Consider the following 20984-nt stretch of genomic DNA (forward strand, 5'->3'; position numbering starts at 1 on the left):
TCTTCGCAACAAATCATCTCCCCATGCTTGCATTTCCTCCTCCGGTGAGGCAGAGCAGGAACAAGCCAATTCCTTTTTTTAATAAAAGACTTTGGGTTAGGAACGCCTTTCCAGAGGTTTTCCTGCTGGGGCTGATGGGAGCTCTAGGCAGTGCCGGATTTACGTACAGTGGTACCTCAGGTTAAGTACTTAATTTGTTCCGGAGGTCCATTCTTAACCTGAAACTGTTCTTAACCTGAAGCACCACTTTAGCTAATGGGGCCTTCTCCTGCCGCTGCGTCGCTGCTGTGCAATTTCTGTTCACATCCTGAAGCAAAGTTCTTAACCCGAGGTGCTATTTCTGGGTTAGCGGAGTCTGTAACCTGAAGCGTATGTAATCCGAGGTACCACTGTATAAGCTAAACAAGCTATAGCTTAGGGCCCCACTCTCTTGGGGCCCCCCAAAAAAAATTAAAGGGGAAAAAACCTGGATGTACATTTCCAAAATATTAAAAAGGTAAAGGTGAAGCACCCCAGACAGTTAAGTCAAGTCGTGAATGACTCTGGGGTTGCGGTGCTCATCTCGATTTATTGGCTGAGGGAGCCGGCGTACAGCTTTTTGTGGTTTTATATCTTGATTTTATTCTGTGAACTGCCCTGAAACCCCAGGTATAGGGCAGTATATAAATTCAATTAACAACAACAACAGCAGCAGCAGCAACAACAACAGCACCACTTTATTTATTCACATGCTGTCCATCTGACGGGGTTTCCCCAGCCACTCTGGGCAGCTCCCAGCAGTCAAAACCACTCCTCTTCAACCCGGCCTCTCTCTCTGGCTTTTGACAGAATCATAGAGTTGGAAGGGACCAACGAGGGTCATCTAGTTCAACCCCCTGCATTGCAGGAATCTTTTACCCATTGCAGGTCTCGAACCCACAGCCCTGGCATAGCCACTGACTGAGCTATACCGGCTTGTAACTACCGGTGGCTTTCCAGAATAAGGGAGGGTGTTTTAACGTATTTCTCTCCCACCTGGGTTTTAATGCATGTCTTTTTTCCTTTCCTTTTTTCCTTTTGTAAGTCGCTTTGAGTTGCCCTGGCAAAATAAAAATAAAAATAGGGTGACTAATACATTAAATAAATAAATAAATAAATAAATAAATAAATAACTGACCTACCAGCTCAGAAATAGATAGATAGATAGATAGATAGATAAATAAATAAAGACTAAGCTGCCACCTCAGAAATAGATAGATAGATAGATAGATAGATAGATAGATAGATAGATAGATAGATAAATAAATAAATGACTGAGCTACCGGCTCAGAAATAAATACATACATAAAGGGTAAAGGGACCCCTGACCATTTGGTCCAGTCGTGGCCGACTCTGGGGTTGCGGCGCTCATCTCGCTTTATTGGCCGAGGGAGCTGGCGTACAGCTTCTGGGTCATGTGGCCAGCAGGACTAAGCCGCTTCTGGCGAACCAGAGCAGCGCATGGAAACGCTGTTTACCTTCCCGCCGGAGCGGGACCTATTTATCTACTTGCACTTTGACGTGCTTTTGAACTGCTAGGTTGGCAGGAGCAGGGACCAAACAACGGGAGCTCACCCCGTCACGGGGATTCAAACCGCCAACCTTCTGATAGGCAAGTTCTAGGCTCTGTGGTTTAACCCACAGCGCCACCAGGGTCCTTAGATAGATAGATAGATAGATAGATAGATAGATAGATAGATAGATAGATAGATGGCTGAGCTACCAGCCTTCCTAGGAATCACCTTCATAAGAACATAAAAGGCTACAGGATCAATCCAATGGCCCTTCAGTGTAGCGCCCTGTTCTCACGGCGGCCGACCGGATGTCTGGCGGCGACCCAGCAAGCGGGATTCGAACACGAGCCCCCCGCCCCCCCGCGTGCTGAAAGCGCGGGTTGCAATGCACGCCTGTGGATGTCCGTGTGGTTCAATTAACCCTAGTGCATGGAGCGGGGTTAGAGCCAGGTGGGTGGGTTTTAAGGCTCCCTCGCTGACCCCCCTTTCTCCTTCTCCTCCCCTGCAGGTCCCAGCCGGAGGGATGAAGCCCCTCGCTCTCTTCGCCGTCCTTGCCGGGGGCCTGCTCCTCTACCCCTGCGTAAAGAGATACACCAGCAGCTGGACGCCGCCCTAAGGAGCCTGCACACCTGGACACCCGCCCCTCGCAGAGAGGGCCCCTTGCGCCACGTACCCCTCCCCACCCCAACTCTGTGAGGACTGAGCACCTGTCGTCCCCCCACACCGCCCCCCATCAACCAACCGCTGTTCAGAAGGCCGGTCTCGGCTAAGCGACCCTTCACCCATCATCAGTTATCCATTCCCCTCCCTTTCCTGCTTCTGCTGAGGATGAGCTGAGGCGGGGTTTTTTTTTGGGGGGGGGGTCTTCCAACCGGGCTTCCAGCTTCCCACCTGCCCTGCCCCCTCCCTGCCGCCGGGGGTCTCTGGGGCGCGGTCCTCGCTCTCCCCATCGGTGGTCCCAACCTGGAGGAGCCCGGGCGTTGGCTGGGAGGGAAGAGAGATGGCTATGAGTCCGTCTCACCTCCTGGTGGCCCCCCCTGGAAAAAGCAGGACTTGGGGACCCCATGGTACCTCTCCCCTCTTTTACCCCCCCCCCGGCTCTTATGTGCCAGCCCGAGGGGGCAACCGAGAGCAATAGCTGCCCTCTGGGTGGCTGACCTCTGCAATAACCGGAAGGGACCTGATGTGCTTTCCCAGCAGGAAAAGTTGCCAGCCAGGGTTGGGATGGAGAGGTGTGGGGAGCTGGGAGGGGGGCAGTTTCTAGGCAATATTTAAAGTCTGTTTCGACACACTGTGAACGGGAAGCAACTTCCGGAGGGGCCCGGAGCAGAACAGATCGACCTGTGAATTTCTCTCATCCTCCGCTCCATCAGGGATAACCTTTCTCGCTTATCCCGACCCCCGGGCCGGATCCTGAATCTATGCATTCCACCCCTAGCTCCGTCCCCCTCCTCTTTCTCCATCGTGGTCTCGTCCCACAGCTGCACACCGTTTCCTCCTGGACCTAGGAATGCTCACAGAGTTTGTGTGTGTGTGTGTGTGTCCCTCTTTGCACCTTCGACGCAGGTATGATGGTTCGGGGACCACCAGGATGCAGAGAGGTCCCTTAAGGCCTGTTTGGGTCCCCCGGGACTGTCCTCGTCCGACAGTGCTTCCAGCAATCGAGGCCCCACCCAGGTAGCAAAGGGTGGGGGAGCCACGGCATGTGGACTGTAGCGCAGCCCTCCGGGATTTGGGGCGCCAAATCCTTGCCCTGCATGTTTTGTGGGCACCCGTCCTCCGTCACCTCACGGTCCGTCGCCCCCTCCTCACCTCTTCCGCGTCTCGTTCGTCGAGCTCTGCTCCCGACTTCCGTCCGAGAATGGAGCCGCCCCCGAAAAGCCGCTGGAGACCGTCTGCAGATCTTTCTCTTTCGTCTTTGTTCTATGTTGTAACTCAGTAAAAAAAAGGAAATGGGGAAAAAAAGACCTTTCTAAATACATGAGGCTTGGCTCTGTTCTGTCCTGGTTGCGTTATTCCGTGTGAAGGCAGTGTGGGAATGTTCAGGGTGGCAGGAGAGGATGTAAAGGTAAAGGTAAAGGAACCCCTGACCATTAGGTCCAGTCGTGGCCGACTCTGGGGTTGCGGCGCTCATCTCGCTTTACTGGCCGAGGGAGCAGGCATACAGCTTCTGGGTCATGTGGCCAGCAGGACTGAGCCGCTTCTGGCGAACCGGAGCAGCGCACGGAAACGCCATTTACCTTCCCACTGGAGCGGTACCTATTTATCTACTTGCACTTGACGTGCTTTCGAACTGCTAGGTTGGCAGGAGCAGGGACCGGGCAACGGGAGCTCACTCCGTCACGGGGATTCGAACTGCCGACCTTCTCATGACATCCTGTCTCGACAACACACACTGAAGCACCAGGGACTTAGCCCTGAATCAGAACATTCCTCCATTTAGTTCAGCATTGTCTGCACGATCTGGCAGCAGTTCGATGGGGGGTGGTTGGGGAATGAATCTCGGACGTTCCCCCAGATTATAGAATCATAGAATTGTAGAGTTGGAGGGAACCCTGAGGGTCATCTAGTTCAGCTCACTGCAATGCAGGAATTCTCAACTAACTCGTCCATGACCGACGGCCACCCAACCTCTGCTTAAAAACCTGTAAGGAAGGAGACTCCATCACCTTCCGAGGGAGTCCGTTCCACTGTCAAACAGTGGGAGACACTCTCCCACAGAGCTATGACCCTTCCCCAAATCCTGCTGTCTGGACAAAGACCTCTCTACTTGCAATTCTGCCGCTGTTGCTATGAAGCGGATTCTAAAAACTGCGCGATATAACAAAAATGTAAGAGTGTTGTCACACTGCAGTTCGCATGGCTGCCGGCAGGTGGCGCCGTAACTACAGCACGACAACAAACTGGGCTCCCAGCAGCGTTGGAGGGTGTGGAAGGGGGGAGTTGGAGCTGGGGTCAGGCAAGTGGGTGGGCTGTTGGGTGGCTGGGCAGTTGGCCCAAGCAGGCAGGCAGGTGCCCCAGGAGAGCAGCAAAAGTTGGGTGACGAGGCGAGTGCATTTGGAGAACTCTCGGGAGAAGAGGTGTTTTTTGGTCAAGGTGGAAAGCGACGGGTGACCCGCTGGACCAGAGCATGCCAGGCACTCCTGTCTTCCACTGCCTCCCGCAGTTTGGTCAAACTCAGGCTGGTCTCTTCGAGAACACTGTCCCACCATCTCGTCCTCTGTCGTCCCCTTCTCCTTGTGCCCTCCATCTTTCCCAACATCAGGGTCTTTTCCAGGGAGTCTTCTCTTCTCATGAGGTGGCCAAAGTCTTGGAGCCTCAGCTTCAGGATCTGTCCTTCCAGTGAGCACTCAGGGCTGATTTCCTGAAGAATGGATACGTTTGATCTTCTTGCAGTCCATGGGACTCTCAAGAGTCTCCTCCAGCACCATAATTCAAAAGCATCAATTCTTCGGCGATCAGCCTTCTTTATGGTCCAGCTCTCACTTCCATACATCACTACTGGGAAAACCAGAGCTTTACCTATACGGACCTTTGTTGGCAAGGTGATGTCTCTGCTTTTTAAAATGCTGTCTAGGTTTGTCATTGCTTTTCTCCCAAGAAGCAGGCGTCTTTTAATTTCGTGGCTGCTGTCACCGTCTGCAGTGATCATGGAGCCCAAGAAAGTAAAATCTCTCACTGCCTCCTTTCTTCCCCTTCTATTTGCCAGAAGGTGATGGGCCCAGTGGCCATGATCTTCGTTTTTTTGATGTTGAGTGTATGTTTTGAATAAACCTACACATTTATTATTGGCTCTCCTTATATTCTTACACATTGCGGGCATTAACGAGAATTTTCTCGCTCCTGGGAATCACACTTGACCAGACCTTGCTTGGGCAGCATGATAAAAACCCACTGGGGCTTTTGAGGAGCGGCAGAGAAGCAATGTGTCTGGGTCTCAAATGAGCTGGCAGGCTCTAAAAGGTCCACGTGAGTCACAGGTCTATAATTGCTGCCCCAGGTGGCCGGGGGAATGAGATGGGTGCCCACCAGTGGTGTCCGCTAGGACGGCCGCAGCTCAGAACGCTCACCCACCTCCCAGCCTATTCCTCAGTCTCCCCCTTGGAAGAGGCGAAGGGGCCGCTGCTTCTCTCCAGTGCATGACCTGCTTCAGAGCGTCTGGAGCACAAACTGTTCTTGGGGGCTGTGCATGCTATGTCTTACTCACAAGTCCCTTTTTGAGGCCAGGTGCTCTGGGACAGAACCTCATCGGCTATATCGAGCGAGGAGCGTGGCCTCTGGCCAGCCCATCGCCCTGGCCAGAGAATGAAATGTGTGTGTGTATTTGGGGTGGAGAGGAGGAGGGAAAAGAAGGGGCCAGTTTTAGGGGGCTTGCGAGGGACGCGGGTGGTGCTGTGGGTTAAACCACAGAGCCTAGGACTTGCCGATCAGAAGGTCGGCGGTTCGAATCCCTGTGATGTGGTGAGCTCCCGTTGCTCGGTCCCTGCTCCTGCCAACCTAGCCGTTCGAAAGCACCTCAAAGTGCAAGTAGATAAATAGGTCCCGCTCAGGCGGGAAGGTAAACGGCGTTTCCGTGCGCTGCTCTGGTTGGCCAGAAGCGGCTTAGTCATGCTGGCCACATGACCCGGAAGCTGTACGCCGGCTCCCTCGGCCAAGAAAGCGAGATGAGCGCCACAACCCCAGAGTCGGCCATGAACCAGAGCAGCACACGGAAACGCCATTTACCTTCCCACCGGAGCGGTACCTATTTATCTACTTTGACGTGCTTTTGAACTGGTGGGGTTGGCAGGAGCAGGACTGATGTGTAAGTCTGGTGACTGTGTCGGGGGGAAAGGGGACGTCTGGTAACCTTTGACTAAACAACAAATACTATTTGGGCAACAACATTCAGCCCCAAACTGGCAATTGCAGGGTGCACAAGTTCGTTGCACTGCGGGGTCTCACACAACAAAGGATCCATTTCTTAATGGAATCGGGCTTTTTTCCAGCAAGGAAAGCAACGAAAAAATGCACTGCAAAGTGTGGGATGACACCGTCATATTTGCAACTCCATCTAACTTCCCTGCAAACGAATCACAGTAGATGTTGATGTTGTCTGATCTCCCTCCAGACCAATCAGGATCAATTTACTGTATGTTTTTTGGGGCTGGTCGTTTGCCCACTGTGCTTTTCCACACGTCCTAATGCAGTGCAACCTTCACATCAGTCATGTGCTAATAAGGCTTGAGAAAACTAAGGATTTGCTTGCCAAAAGCTGCCGCCACTCATGGTTAGGTGGAAGCGCGATGAATCTTTGCCTAAATGTGAATGCGTGGAACCCCTCTTATTAGAGGAGCTCAGAGGGGAAATGGCTGTAAGAGGAAACAAGGTCAACAAATGTTGCAAAAGGTTCTTCTTCTTCTCTTTGGCAATTTCTCATAGCCGAGTAAGAATGTCTGAGTAAGATTGCCACACGCTGATTCCCGGACCGTCCACGGGCCGGATTGAGAAGGCGATTGGGCTGGATCCGGCCCCCGGGCCTTAGGTTGCCTACCCCTGCTCTTGACTCAGGGTCCCTTAAGAGTTATGAGTCTACAATTCTAAGTCTCTTTGTAAGACAATGGCCTAGGCTGGCCGAGTTAAGTGTCCTCATCAGCATCCCGGAAGAACCAGCCAGGTTGCAGGAGCTACAACTAAGTGAGGGAGACTTCACCTTGCTGCTAGGCAGGAGAACAAAAACAGATGTATGCATGAGCTGAGCTGAAAGCAGCCTGGAAGCTGGATCCACAGAGACCTCCTTGCTCTGTGCTGGATCCAAAGGTGTGACTGAAGGAGAGAAGCGAGATCTGTTCGGGGGTTAATGCTGAGAGCCCCTCTGTCCTATGCTGCTGCTTCTTTGGCGATCCCTTGTAGCCGAGTAAGATTGTCTTCCATAAACACGGTTTTAACAATGAGTCCTTAAGGGACTGTGGAGGCCAATTCTGGACCCACACGTCCTTCCACAGTGGGGACAATGGTTTCCGGGTGGGAGTTGATCATGGTGTGGATTTGCCAAGCGTGCCTCCCTCTTAGCACGCTTCTCCCTTGCGTCCTGAGTTCGAGTGTCTTCAAAGCCCATGACACCTTTGGTGAAGGCTGTTCTGCAATTGGAGCGCTCGCAGGCCAGTATTTCTCAGTTGTTACACTACATTTTTAAAGATTTGTCTTGAGAGAGTCCTTAAACCTCTTTTGTTGACCACCAGCATTACGCTTTCCATTTTTAAGTTCGGAATAGAGGAGTCTCAGATTGTACACATGCGCAGATAAAACCACATAACCTGAAGGCACCACAATCTCCACCTGCCTTCATTCCAAGGAAACCAATATCTGGGTAAGTGCCCAGAACCCCTGAAGTCTCGGAGTTTGGGGTGGCACATAACCAGTGGCATAGTGTGGGGCCGAGAGGGGCGACTGCCCTGGGTGCAAAATTCTAAGAGGGCACAACCTGGTACCCCCACAAGAGGCTCCCTCGTTGGGCTGAGTTTCTGGGGCGGTGGGGAGGAAAACCGTGCCAGGCTGGGCCTTTGGGGCTGGGGCAGTACCACCTCCTCCTTGTGGCCTACAAAGGGGTGCCTGCACGCACCCCACCCCTGGGCTGACCGAGAAGTCAAGGCCAAGGCACCCAGCGGAGGGGCACCACCCCAGGAACAGCATCAGTACATTTCTGAGCACAATTCAAAGTGTTGGTGTTGACCTTTAAAGCCCTAAACGGCCTCAGTCCAGTAGACCTGAAAGAGCGTCTCCACCCCCATCGTTCTGCCCGGACACTGAGGTCCAGCCCCGAGGGCCTTCTGGCGGTTCCCTCCCTGCGAGAAGCCAAGTTACAGGGAACCAGGCAGAGGGCCTTCTCGGTGGTGGCACCCGCCCTGTGGAACACCCTCCCACCAGATGTCAAAGAGAAGAACAACTACCAGACTTTTAGAAGACATCTGAAGGCAGCCCTGTTTAGGGAAGCGCCTCTACCCTGGCTGCCCAGTCCACCAGGGCGCGCAACACTTTCCCTGCCCTGGGCACTAGCAACCCATGCTACACCACTGCCCGTACCCATATAAATTCTGGCCCTTCTCACTCTCCCGGCACCGCCAGAAGACCGTGGACCTCACAAGCTTCTTTGCTCGTGCCCATTTTTTCTTCTTTGCTTATTTCTTTTCTTATTTTTTATTAAATTTTATCTACATAATTATTACAAAATACAAGCAAAATACTGCAAATACATACATATATATTTCAGATAAGCACACATATATAAAAAAGAACAAAAAAGAAAAAAGGAAGAAAAGAAAAATTGGAAGAAGAAGAAAAATTGGAAGAATTTCTTCCAAATTTATTCTACAAATATCTCAACAATAAAATTTCATGGATTGACTTCCATCGCTTACACTGCACTTCCTATATATGTTTTAAGCAAAACTGTATCAGTTCTTCCATATTTTCCCCATGCAATTTCATACAAGTATTCCAATCAATAAGTTTTCTAAATCTTTCATAAACACAACCAACACTTTACACTTAATCCTTGTCTTCATAAATAACCGTTTAAACATTTCCATTGCTTCTGGATTATAATTTTTTGGTTTTAGTCTTTATTTTCTTTGCTTATTTTTCTTGTTTTAGGACAAGCTCCCACCCCCCCACCTGAATTTTGCAGATACGGCGGAGAGACAGACAACCCCAGATGGGTCCTGGGAAAAGACTGCGACTCATGAAGCTGCTGGCCCTGAAGGGGAGAGGAGGAGAATTCCTGGCCTTTGGCTGCGTCCGGCCCCCCCTGACTCGGCACGATATTAATAGATTTCCCCCCCTCCCACGTTACCCCTGAGCTCGGCCATTCAGGAATCCCTGGACGCAGCTGCTGCCAAGATGCCTCTGTCTTGCCCGTCAACCCACCCTCTTTTGCAGAGAGATTGGCCCACGACAGAAAGAGGGGCCCGATCCTTTGCCTCACGGGGCCCGATTCGGAGCGGACGCAGCCGTTCCCCACTCACCCGGTGGATTTATGTATACGCTCAACAAGCTATAGCTTAGGGCCCCACTCTCTTGGGGGCCCCAAAAAAATTAAAGAGGAAAAAACCTGGATGTACATTTCCAAAATAGAAGATAAAAAACAAATAAAATAAAAACTACACACAGCAAGCGTGTTTTGTGTTGTGTAGGCTCCTGTGATGTAAGTCATGGCCCCTGCCTGCTCGCCTGCTCCCTAAAATATCACAGGTTTGCTCCTCTCTATATATAGGGTGCCTACATTCTGCATGGAGCTGTTGTATGGCAACACGTGCAAATGGCTTGAGATACCTATGAAGTCCATAAATTACCATGTAGCATATATTCAACACAAAAAACAGCAACAATTTGTTGTTGACAAAGGACAGATGGATGTAGAAAGGGCCCCATTACCTTCAGTAGCTTAGGGCCTCATCAAACCCAAATCTGGCCCCGTGCAGGAGGAAGGAGAACCCTGAATAATGGTGCACAAGCCCTTATACAGACATTTGAAGTTCCAGTACTAACCATCGCAAAAGAATGGCCAGGCCGCCCAAGAAAATCAATCAGTGACCGTTATCAGGTATCCCGGCAAACAGGATTTCTGTTGTAGACCTGCCTTCTTCTGTGATGTATGTATGATGTTTTGGGGGGTGGTCTTGAGCGATAGGGTGGGCGACCCCCTGCTTGAAAACCTCCAAGGTAGGAGAGCCCGCCACCGTCCCCCTGTCAAACAGCTCTTGCCGTCAGAAAGTTCTTCCTGATGTTTAATGGGAATCTGCTTCAATGTCATTTGAAACCACGGGTTCGAGTCTCTCCTCTGGGGCAACAGGAAACAATCTCTCTCCATCTTTCACTGGACAGCCCTCCAGACATTTAAAGATGGATCCCAGTGGTGTCGGAAGAGCTTTGCCACATCTGTTTTTGCAGTTGCCTCCTTCCTCGTCCAAAATCTCCGCTGGACGTTGTTCCCACCTCACCACAATTTTAAATTCAATTAATAATAGGCCTCATGCGTGCAACACAAACTCTAAACAACCATGCTAATATAAGCAAGAATATCAGATTATGTGACATATCCTATAATAGAAACCTTTCAATATCCCTATGTTATGAATACAAAACCCTTAACGTCAAAGTTATGCATTTTTAAACGAAACGTGTATTAAATCTCAATCTATTTTTCCTTAAATAAATATGTGAGCTATCTCTAAAATCTAAGCATCAAATACCTGCTTGTAAAAGTATTAAATGATTATTAAATACCTGCTCATATATTTATAGCTGACCCCTGCTATAGTGCATAATAAAACATTAAACATGGGAGAAAACCTTCCCTATGCGGGGCTGCCTTCAGATGTTTTCTAAAGGGTGTGTAATTACTTATCTCCTTGGCTCAGGAGTCACATAATTCCATACCCTCCAATGTTTCTGCAGTGAAAATAGGGACGTCCGGATGGCGCTGTGGGCCACAACTTAACACCTAGGACTTGCTGGTCAGAAGGTCAGCGGTTTGAATCCCCGTGACGGGGTGAGCTCCTGTTGCTCGGTCCCTGCTCCTGCCAACCTAGCCGTTCGAAAGCAGGTCAAAGTGCAAGTAGATAAATAGGTACCGCTCCGGCGGGAAGGTAAATGGCGTTTCCGTGCGCTGCTCTGGTTCGCCAGAAGCGGCTTAGTCATGCTGGCCACATGACCCGGAAGCTGTACGCCGGCTCCCTTGGCCAGTATAGCGAGATGAGCGCCGCAATCCCAGAGTCGGCCACGACTGGACCTAATGGTCAGGAGTCCCTTTACCTTTAAGGTAAAGCAGGACATTCTGGGATCAAATAAAAAACCGGGACAGCTTCTGTATTTAAATCCGGGACTGTCCCTGGAAAATAGAGGCACTTGGAGGGTCTGCAAGGCCCTTTCGAGCCACAACCAGCACACGCGTGACTCATGTTTGTGCATAAACGTGTGTCTGATGGGCAGGTGGGGGCAAATTGGCCGCTAGAAGCCGTCCCTCGCTCCAACTGGCATGAGAAAGCCGAAGGCAGCACATAGCATTCGTCAGGAGCTTTCCCAGATAGAAATAACCCACTAGGTCAGTCCAGCCTGAATCACAGCCGGCTGGAATATCAGACCACGTTTTCTCCAAAGGACAAAGGACACCGTGTCTGGGCACCCGTCACTGTACACATCGTTCTGTCGGAGAGTAGTAGATCACCGGGGACAACACTCGACTCACCCCGCTCTCCGGCCTCTAGACATTCCCTTTGCAATTCCTGTTTCAAACAAACAGGAACTGGAAATGATTGCTGATATTTTTTCGATAAAGCACTCCCATGAAGGAACGGCAGATAAAATATTGGGCTGGGGTATTGTTTAAGGGAGGTTGTTGGTGCTCTCAGTATCAATTATTGCTGTTGTTCTTTAGTCGTTTAGTCGTGTCCGACTCTTCGTGACCCCCGGGACCAGAGCACGCCAGGCACTCCTGTCTTCCACTGCCTCCCGCAGTTTGGTCAAACTCATGCTGGTAGCTTTGAGAACACTGCCCCACCATCTCGTCCTCTGTCATCCCCTTCTCCTTGTGCCCTCCATCTTTCCCAACATCAGGGTCTTTTCCAGGGAGTCTTCTCTTCTCATGAGGTGGCCAAAGTCTTGGAGCCTCAGCTTCAGGATCTGTCCTTCCAGTGAGCACTCAGGGCTGATTTCCTTCAGAATGGATCGGTTTGATCTTCTTGCAGTCCATGGGACTCTCAAGAGTACCCTCCTGCACCATAACTCAAAAGCATCAATTCTTTGGCGATCAGCCTTCTTTATGGTCCAGCTCTCACTTCCATACATCACTACTGGGAAAACTATAGCTTGAACTATACAGACCTTTGTTGGCAAGGTGATGTCTCTGCTTTTTAAGATGCTGTCTAGGTTTGTCATTGCTATCAGTTATTAGCATTTTTGTTTTTCTAGATCTTACGATTTATGTTAAGGTTATCAGATGTCCCCGTTTTCCAGGGACAGTCCCCGGATTTACAAATCAACCCCCCTGACAAAATCCTATCGTTCCTACTAAAGTTGAAAAGTGTCCCCAGATTCATTGAAAAAAATCTGGTAGCCTTAATTTATGTTGAGATTGTTCAGCTTTGTCATGAGCAATCTTGATGTGCTTTCTTCATTGCTGATGACTTACCTTTCCAATTAGGGACGCGGGGGGCACTGTGGTCTAAACCACTGAGCCTCTTGGCTTGCCGATCAGAAGGTCGGCGGTTCAAATCCCCGCGACGGGGTGAGCTCCCGTTGCTCGGTCGCTGCTCCTGCCAACCTAGCAGTTCGAAAGTACGAAGTGCAAGTAGATAAATAGGTACCGCTCCTGCGGGAAGGTAAACGGCGTTTCCATGTGCTCTGGTTTCTGTCATGGTGTTACGTGGCGCCATAAGTGGTTTAATCATGCTAGACCAGGGGTCAGCAAACTTTTTCAGCCGTGGGCCAGTCCACTGTCCCTCAGACCCTGTGGGGGGCCGGACTATATTTTTTGGGGGGAAAGCAGGGCATTTATTGTTTTGCTCTTTTGTTTTTAGTTATTTACTTGTTTCTATCCTGCATTTTTTTCTGTGAACCGCCATGAGATCTCATGAGAAAGGGCAGCATATAAAATTCAATCATCATCATCAGTGCTTTTTTCTAAAAATAAATTTAGGGGTACCGTATTTTCCGGCGTATAAGTCGACTGGGTGTATAAGACGACCCCCCCCCCAACTTTTCCAGTTACAATATAGAGTTTGGGATATACTCGCCGTATAAGGCTACCCCTCTTCCAACGCACACCAAATAAAAATTAAAAAACCAGTCTCCAGTCCGGTTTGGAAATCCACTCCACTTCCCAGTGGCCGGGGGCTTCTGGGGCCAATTTTCAAGCGTATTTCTGCTTCTTCTAGAGAGCTTGGTGTCCTCTGATTTAATTTGCTGTCGTTTTATCCTTTGGTGGGGAGTTGCTGCAGGAGCTGCTGTTGTAGCCGGCGTATAAGACAACCTCTGACTTTTGAGAAGATTTTCCTGGGTTAAAAAGTAGTCTTATACGCCAGAAAATACAGTACTCTCATTTTCCTCCTCATATTGAAATACTGCCCCTCAATGAGGCCAAACTTAAATTCACAAAATATTTAGGGGTATGTGTACTCCTGCATCCCCCCAGAAAAAAGCACTAATAATAATAATAATAATAATAATAATAATAATAATAATAATAATAATAATAATAATAATCTGATTATAATAATTATCTGAGCATCTGATTGGGTTGCCCCAGCCACTCTGGGCAGCTTCCAGCATATATAAAAACACAGAACTGTCCCTAGAAAACAGGGACATTTGGAGGGTCTGTTGCAGGTTCCACAGTCCTGAATTACACTCTGTTCTTTGGCCACGAAAACACTTTGAGAATGGGTGGGGCGGGAGTAAGGAGCCCCCCCCCTTCATTACCCTTTTTGGCACAGCAGGGTACTGGAAATGACTTCAAGGAGAGGTAATCGGCTGGCCGGACTGTGAGTGTCTCTCCCGGCGCACCGTCAAGTGTTTCGCAGATAAAATTGGACATGTTGGTAACATCCCTATTTTCGTACGATCACTGCCTGCGTGAAAGCACCCCCCCTCGCCCCCCACTCTCTGACCAGATATGCACTTAGGAAGGTTCTAATTTTTTTTTTAATGATATTTATTAAGAGTTTAACAGTTACAGGAAAAAAAGAGACAATAAAAAGTTACAATACTTCAAAAATAAAAAGCAAAATAAAAAACGATACAACAAAACAGTAAGAAAAACCAAAACATTTAAAGACAAAAACATTTAAAAACACATCCAGTATTTCCATATCTTTGCCTTTCATTTACTTGCTTCATAGACCTCCTCACACCTCCCTTTTTGTATTCTAATTCAATTAGCTATTTCAGCAAATCCTTTCCATCTTTCTCAATTTTTGTTCTATAATTTATCTTAACACAATCTGACCTTAAATTTTACACTTTGGCCCATTAACAATCCATTTTTACTTAGTTCTTTATAACATTTCTGCTAAAACCATGTAACTTCATTCCAGCATCTTTCTAGCATTCATTAATTTTAGAATGTTTCTGTAAATATACTTTAAATTTTTTCCAATCTTCTTCCACCGACTCTTCTCCCTGGTCTCGGATTCTGCCAGTCATTTCCGCCAATTCCATGTAGTCCATCAGCTTCATCTGCCATTCTTCCCGGGTGGGTAGATCTTGTGTCTTCCAGTGCTTTGCAATAAGTATTCTCGCTGCTCTTGTAGCATACATAAAAAAAGTTCTATCCTTCTTTGGCACCAATTGGCCGACCATGCCCAGGAGAAAGGCCTCTGGTTTCTTCCGAAAGGTGTATTTAAATACCTTTTTCATTTCATTATAAATCATCTCCCAGAAGTTCTTAATCCTTGGACATGTCCACCAAAGGTGAAAGAATGTACCTTCAATCTCATTACATTTCCAGCATTTATTATCGGGCAGATGGTAGATTTTTGCAAGCTTGACTGGTGTTATGTACCACCTATAGATCATTTTCATTAAATTCTCTCTTAAGGCATTACATGCCGTAAACTTCATGCCTGTGGTCCATAACTGTTCCCAGTCAGCCATCATAATGTTATGTCCAACATCTTGTGCCTGCACTTAGGAAGGTTCTACTCTGTCTCCAGTAGCCTCCCCCACGTTGTTGTAATAGCCAAGAAGCTGTTGTGCATAAAAAAAGAAAAAAAAAAACTCGAGAAATTGTCCTGCAACCTGCTTTCCAAAGTTGGCACCAAAGGGCTGTGGCTCAGAGTATGTTTGCAGGGAAATCTCTCCTTCTTCTCTGGCGATCCCTCGTAGCCGAGTAAGATTGTCTTCCATAAGCACGGTTTTAACAGTGAGTCCGTAAGTGACTGTGGAGGCCAATTCTGGACCCACACGTCCTTCAACAGTGGGGACATTGGTTTCCGGGTGGGAGTTGATCACAGTGAGGGTTTGCCAAGCGTGCCTTCCTCTTAGCACGTTTCTCCCTTGTGTCCTGAGTTCGAGTGTCTTCAAAGCCCATGACACCTTTGGCAAAGGCTGTTCTCCAACTGGAGCACTCGCAGGCCAGTGTTTCCCAATTGTTGGTGCTTATACAACATTATACGTGGGTGGCGCTGTGGGTTAAACCACAGAGCCTAGGACTTGTCCATCAGAAGGTCAGCGGTTTGAATCCCTGCGATGGGGTGAGCTCCCGTTGCTCGGTCCCTGCTCCTGCCAGCCTAGCAGTTCAAAAGCACATCAAAGTGCAAGTAGATAAATAAGTACTGCTTTGGCAGGAAGGTAAACGGCGTTTCCGTGCACTGCTCTGGTTCACCAGTAGCGGCTTAGTCATGCTGGCCACATGACCGGGAAGCTGTACGCTGGCTCCCTCGGCCAGTAAAGCGAGATGAGCGCCGCAACCCCAGAGTCGTTCGCGACTGGACCTAACGGTCAGGGGTCCCTTTACCTTTAACCTATACTACATTTTTAAAGATTAGCCTTGAGAGAGTCTTTAAACCTCTTTTGGTGGTGGTGTTGGCCACCATTATGCTTTCCATTTTTAAGATTGGAATACAGTACAGTGGTACCTCGGGTTACAGACACTTCAGGATACAGACGCACTAACCCAGAAATAGTACCTCGGGTTAATAACTTTGCTTCAGGATGAGAACAGAAATCGTGCTCCGGTGGCGCGGCAGCAGCAGGAGGCCCCATTAGCTAAAGTGGTGCTTCAGGTTAAGAACAGTTTCAGGTTAAGAACAGATCTCCAGAACAAATTAAGTACTTAACCCGAGGTACCACTGTAGTTGCTTAGGAAGACCGATCATCAGGCATCCAAACAACATGACCAGTCCAACGAAGTTGAAGAATCATTGCTTTGACACTGGTGATGTTTGCTTCTTCCAGTACACTATAGGCAACAATGTTGTTGTTGTTTAGTCGTTTAGTCGTGTCTGGCTCTTCGTGACCCCCTGGACCAGAGCACGCCAGGCACCTCTGTCCTCCACTACCTCCCGCAGTTTGGTCACACTCATGCTGGTCACTTCGAGAACACTGTCTCACCATCTCGTCCTCTGTCGTCCCCTTCTCCTTGTGCCCTCCATCTTTCCCAACATCAGGGTCTTTTCCAGGGAGTCTTCTCTTTTCATGAGGTGGCCAAAGTCTTGGAGCCTCAGCTTCAGGATCTGTCCTTCCAGTGAGCACTCAGGGCTGATTTCCTTCAGAATGGAGAGGTTTGATCTTCTTGCAGTCCATGGGACTCTCAAGAGTCTCCTCCAGCACCAGAATTCAAAAGCATCAATTCTTCAGCAATCAGCCTTCTTTATGGTAGAGCTTTCACTTCCATACATCACTACTGGGAAAACCAGAGCTTTAACTCTACGGACCTTTGTTGGCAAGGTGATGTCTCTGCTTTTTAAGATAACAATAGATAACAATAGGCTTTTTAAGGTAACAATAGGCTCCCCCAACTCCTGCTCTGTGATTCGACGAGTCCCTGGGGAAAGTGGGTGAGTTGGAAGAGATACAGGTTCTGTGTGGGAAGATATCGCTAGCCCATCGGCCTTGCATCAATTGTCACTCACTGCTGAGGCCTGGAGGTTCTCTGGTGGCTAGCACAGCATCGCAGGGATGAGTGGATCGATGTCCAGCGGCAGCCCTGATTGGCCGAGGAAATGGGCCACAGGGTGGTCAAAATCACTTCGCCAAATAATTTGTCGTTAGGCAGCTGGTATGCAGTAGCTCTTGCCTGAAGGGCGAGGGTAGGAACCGCGTCCTCGCCTGATCTGCGGACATTTCACCCCAGAAACCCGTCAAAATTGTTCGCCCAGATTTGCTACCTGCAAATGACAGGAGATGGTGTTTTGGCTCAGCCCTCAAAACACGGAGTCCTCCACACCCACCCGCCTCCTGTCCCCCCAAAACAGTACTTCTGTCTTGTCAAGATTCAACCTGAATCTGTTAGCCGCCATCCATCCTCCAACCGCCTCCAGGCACTCACACAGGACCTTCACCGCCTTCACTGGTTCTGATTTGAAAGAGCGGTAGAGCTGGGTATCATCCGCAGATTGATGGACACCCAGCCCAAACCCCCTGAGGATCTCTCCCAGCGGCTGCATGTAACTTTGCACATTTTAGATATCCAATTATTTTCGCTAACCAGTCTGTTTTGGTGGGGATGTGATTACTTTTCCAATTCTTGGCTATTAGAATCCTTGCTGAAAAGGGGCCGCCCTTCAGTGACAGAGAGCCTGCAGAAAACCCCAGGTTCAATCCTTGGCATCTTCAAAACCTAGAGAGACCCTGCCAGCCCGTGGAGACAGCATTGGGCTGGATGCACCAATGGTCTGGCTCAGATCCATAGCTCAACGACGTATAGCACCAGGTCCCAGGTTCGAATTCTGACATCTCCTTGTAAGGCTAGCAGATTGAGGTTGAATCCTGACAAGACAGAAGTACTGTTCTTGGGGGGACAGGAGGCGGGCAGGTGTGGAGGACTCCCTGATCCTGAATGGGGTAACTGTGCCCCTGAAGGACCAGGTGCCAAGCCTGGGAGTCATTCTGGACTCACATCTATCCATGGGGGCACAGGTCAGTTCTGAGTTCAGGGCAGCTGTCTATAAGCTCCATCTGGTACGCAGGATGAGACCCTACCTGCCTGCAGATTGTCTCGCCAGAGTGGTGATTGCTCTGGGTATCTCCCGCTTGAACTACTGCAATGCGCTCTACGTGGGGCTACCTTTGAAGGTGACCCAGAAACTGCAACGAATCCAGCATGCGGCAGCTAGACTGGTGACTGGGAGCGGCCGCCGAGACCACATAACACTGGTCATAGAGATCTGCATTGGCTCCCAGTACATTTCTGAGCACAATTCAAAGTGTTGGTGCTGACCTTTAAAGCCCTAAATGGCCTCGGTCCAGTATACCTGAAGGAGCGTCCACCCCCATCATTCTGCCCGGACACTGAGATCCAGCGCCGAGGGCCTTCTGGCGGTTCCCTCCCTGCGAGAAGTGAGGTTACAGGGAACCAGGCAGAGGGCCTTCTCGGTAGTGGCGCCTTCCCTGTGGAACGCCCTCCCACCAGATGTCAAGGAAATAAGCAGCTATCTTATTTTTAAAAGACATCTGAAGGCAGCCCTGTTTAGGGAAGTTTTTAATATTTAACGCTGTACTGTTTTTAACACTTGATTGGGAGCCGCCCAGAGTGGCTGGGGAAACTCAGTCAGATGGGCGGGGTATAAATATATTATTATTATTATTATTATTATTATTATTATTATTATTATTATTATTATTATTACAGAGCGCTGCTGCCAGTCTGAGCAGAACATATGAGGTTAGATGGGCCAACGGCTTTACTTGGCGCCAGGGAGCTTCCTGTGTTTGCCAACCAAAGGGGCTGGGAGGTCAAAATGGGTCGTGCGCCAGCGTGACCCAGATCCTGGTCTCTGCTCACCAGCCAAATCTGTAACTTTGCAGGACCCTCTTGCTATCAGTTGCACGAGGCGTGACTTTGCCCTTTGGAAATGGCTGACTCACCCCTGACATGCAGAGTCTATCCGTGTGGCTCACAATCCCGTTTTTCCCTATCGTTTCAACCAGACTTCCGGGCACAATTCTGATTCACAGACCTGTTGGGATCTTGTTTCTGCAGCCAAAGGCTTGGCTTTTTGGCACAGGGAACAGTTTGGTAGCAAAAGAGGGGAAGCCCTCAAATCCCTCTGACCCCAACTTGTCTCTTACCTTCCCAGACTCTTGTTGTGTTTTTTTGAGATGGGATAATAAATATTTTATTGGAATTTTATTTACAACATAACACAACCCCCCCAATACACAAATCCACCCTCATTAACCGTGAACATCACATGCAGTGAGCATAACATAAAACAATACAAACAACCAAATAAAATACTTCCTTTATCCTGTATCTGGCCTCCTTGTTTAGTCGTTTAGTCGTGTCCGACTCTTCGTGACCCCCTGGACCAGAGCACGCCAGGTACTCCTGTCTTCCACTGCCTCCCGCAGTTTGGTCAAACGCATGCTGGTAACTTCGAGAACACTGTCCCACCATCTCGTCCTCTGTCATCCCCTTCTCCTTGTGCCCTCCATCTTTCCCAACATCAGGGTCTTTTCCAGGGAGTCTTCTCTTCTCAGGAGGTGGCCAAAGTCTTGGAGCCTCAGCTTCAGGATCTGTCCTTCCAGTGAGGACTCGGGGCTGATTTCCTTCAGAATGGAGAGGTTTGATCTTCTTGCAGTCCATGGGACTCTCAAGAGACTCCTCCAGCACCTGAATTCAAAAGCATCAATTCTTTGGTGACCAGCCTTCTTTATGGACCAGCTCTCACTTCCATACATCACTACTGGGAAAACCAGAGCTTTAACTATACGGACCTTTGTTGGCAAGGTTTTTAAGATGCTGTCTAGGTTTTCTCCCAAGAAGCAGGCGTCTTTTAATTTCGTGACTGCTGTCACCATATGCAGTGAACATGGAGCCCAAGAAAGTAAAATCTCTCACTGACTCCATTAGGACGTCCCAGCCAAGGAGATAAGTTGCTACACAACCTTTAAAAGACATTTGAAGGCAGCCATGCATAGGGAAGTTTTTAAAAATATTTGATTATGTTTTGATATGTATGTTGGAAGCCTCTGTAATAAACGTAAATCTGCCCTTATTCCCTTATGGAGGACACAAGAGCCATTATAGAGTCCTTTGTAGGTTCTCCATCGGTCGGAGAAAAGAACAGAGGCCAACCAGAGAATATTGAGAAGCAAAGCAGCTCATAAGCCTTTATTGAACTGTTGCAACAGGGTGCTCCCCTCACACACAGAAGAAGGAGGAGGACCCCGAACAAAGGTGTGCCTGCCCTTATATGGACATTTTAAATTGCCCACCCTGCAGTCCAAGACCACCCCCAGAAACATCATACCTACATCACAGAAAGGGCAGTCTACAGCAGAAATCTGAGTGTGTTGTTTACTTCCTGTCTGGCAGGTTACTTGTTAATGCTTACTTGATTGGATACCCTGGGGAGCTTGGCCAGTCTTTTCCATTTTCCTTTGACCTTGCAGAGAAATCATTTGGTCAGTTTGGTAGGTTGGGAGTCAAAATGGCTCCAGGGCTGTTTTCCGGTGCTGCTTCAGACGTGGTTTATATATTTATGTATGTGTTTGCTTGGTACATTTATGAACATTTATTATATATAGTAAACGGCAAAGGGACCCCTGACCATCAGGTCCAGTCGTGGCCGACTCTGGGGTTGCGGCGCTCATCTCGCTTTATTGGCCAAGGGAGCCGGCGTACAGCTTCCCGGTCATGTGGCCAGCATGACTAAGCCGCTTCTGGCGAACCAGAGCAGCGCACGGAAACGCTGTTTACCTTCCTGCCCATAGCTGTCAACTTTTTCCTTTTCTTGCGAGGAATCCTGTTCA

General features: G+C 49.0%; 1 protein-coding gene across 4 annotated transcripts in view; it reads left to right on the forward strand.

Moving 5' to 3' along the window:
* Positions 1-3511, forward strand: part of CCDC136 (coiled-coil domain containing 136) — a 39476-nt gene extending 35965 nt beyond the window's left edge. For all 4 annotated transcript variants that reach the window (XM_028746989.2, XM_028746990.2, XM_028746988.2 and 1 more), the window contains one exon: positions 2041-3511. In XM_028746989.2, coding sequence (XP_028602822.2) covers positions 2041-2148 — 108 coding nt within the window. In that variant the 3' untranslated portion in view covers positions 2149-3511. The remainder of the gene's footprint in view (positions 1-2040) is intronic.
* Positions 3512-20984: the final 17473 nt, after the last annotated feature.

Source organism: Podarcis muralis, chromosome 10 (assembly GCF_964188315.1).
Source record: "Podarcis muralis chromosome 10, rPodMur119.hap1.1, whole genome shotgun sequence".
Classification (NCBI taxonomy): domain Eukaryota; kingdom Metazoa; phylum Chordata; class Lepidosauria; order Squamata; family Lacertidae; genus Podarcis; species Podarcis muralis.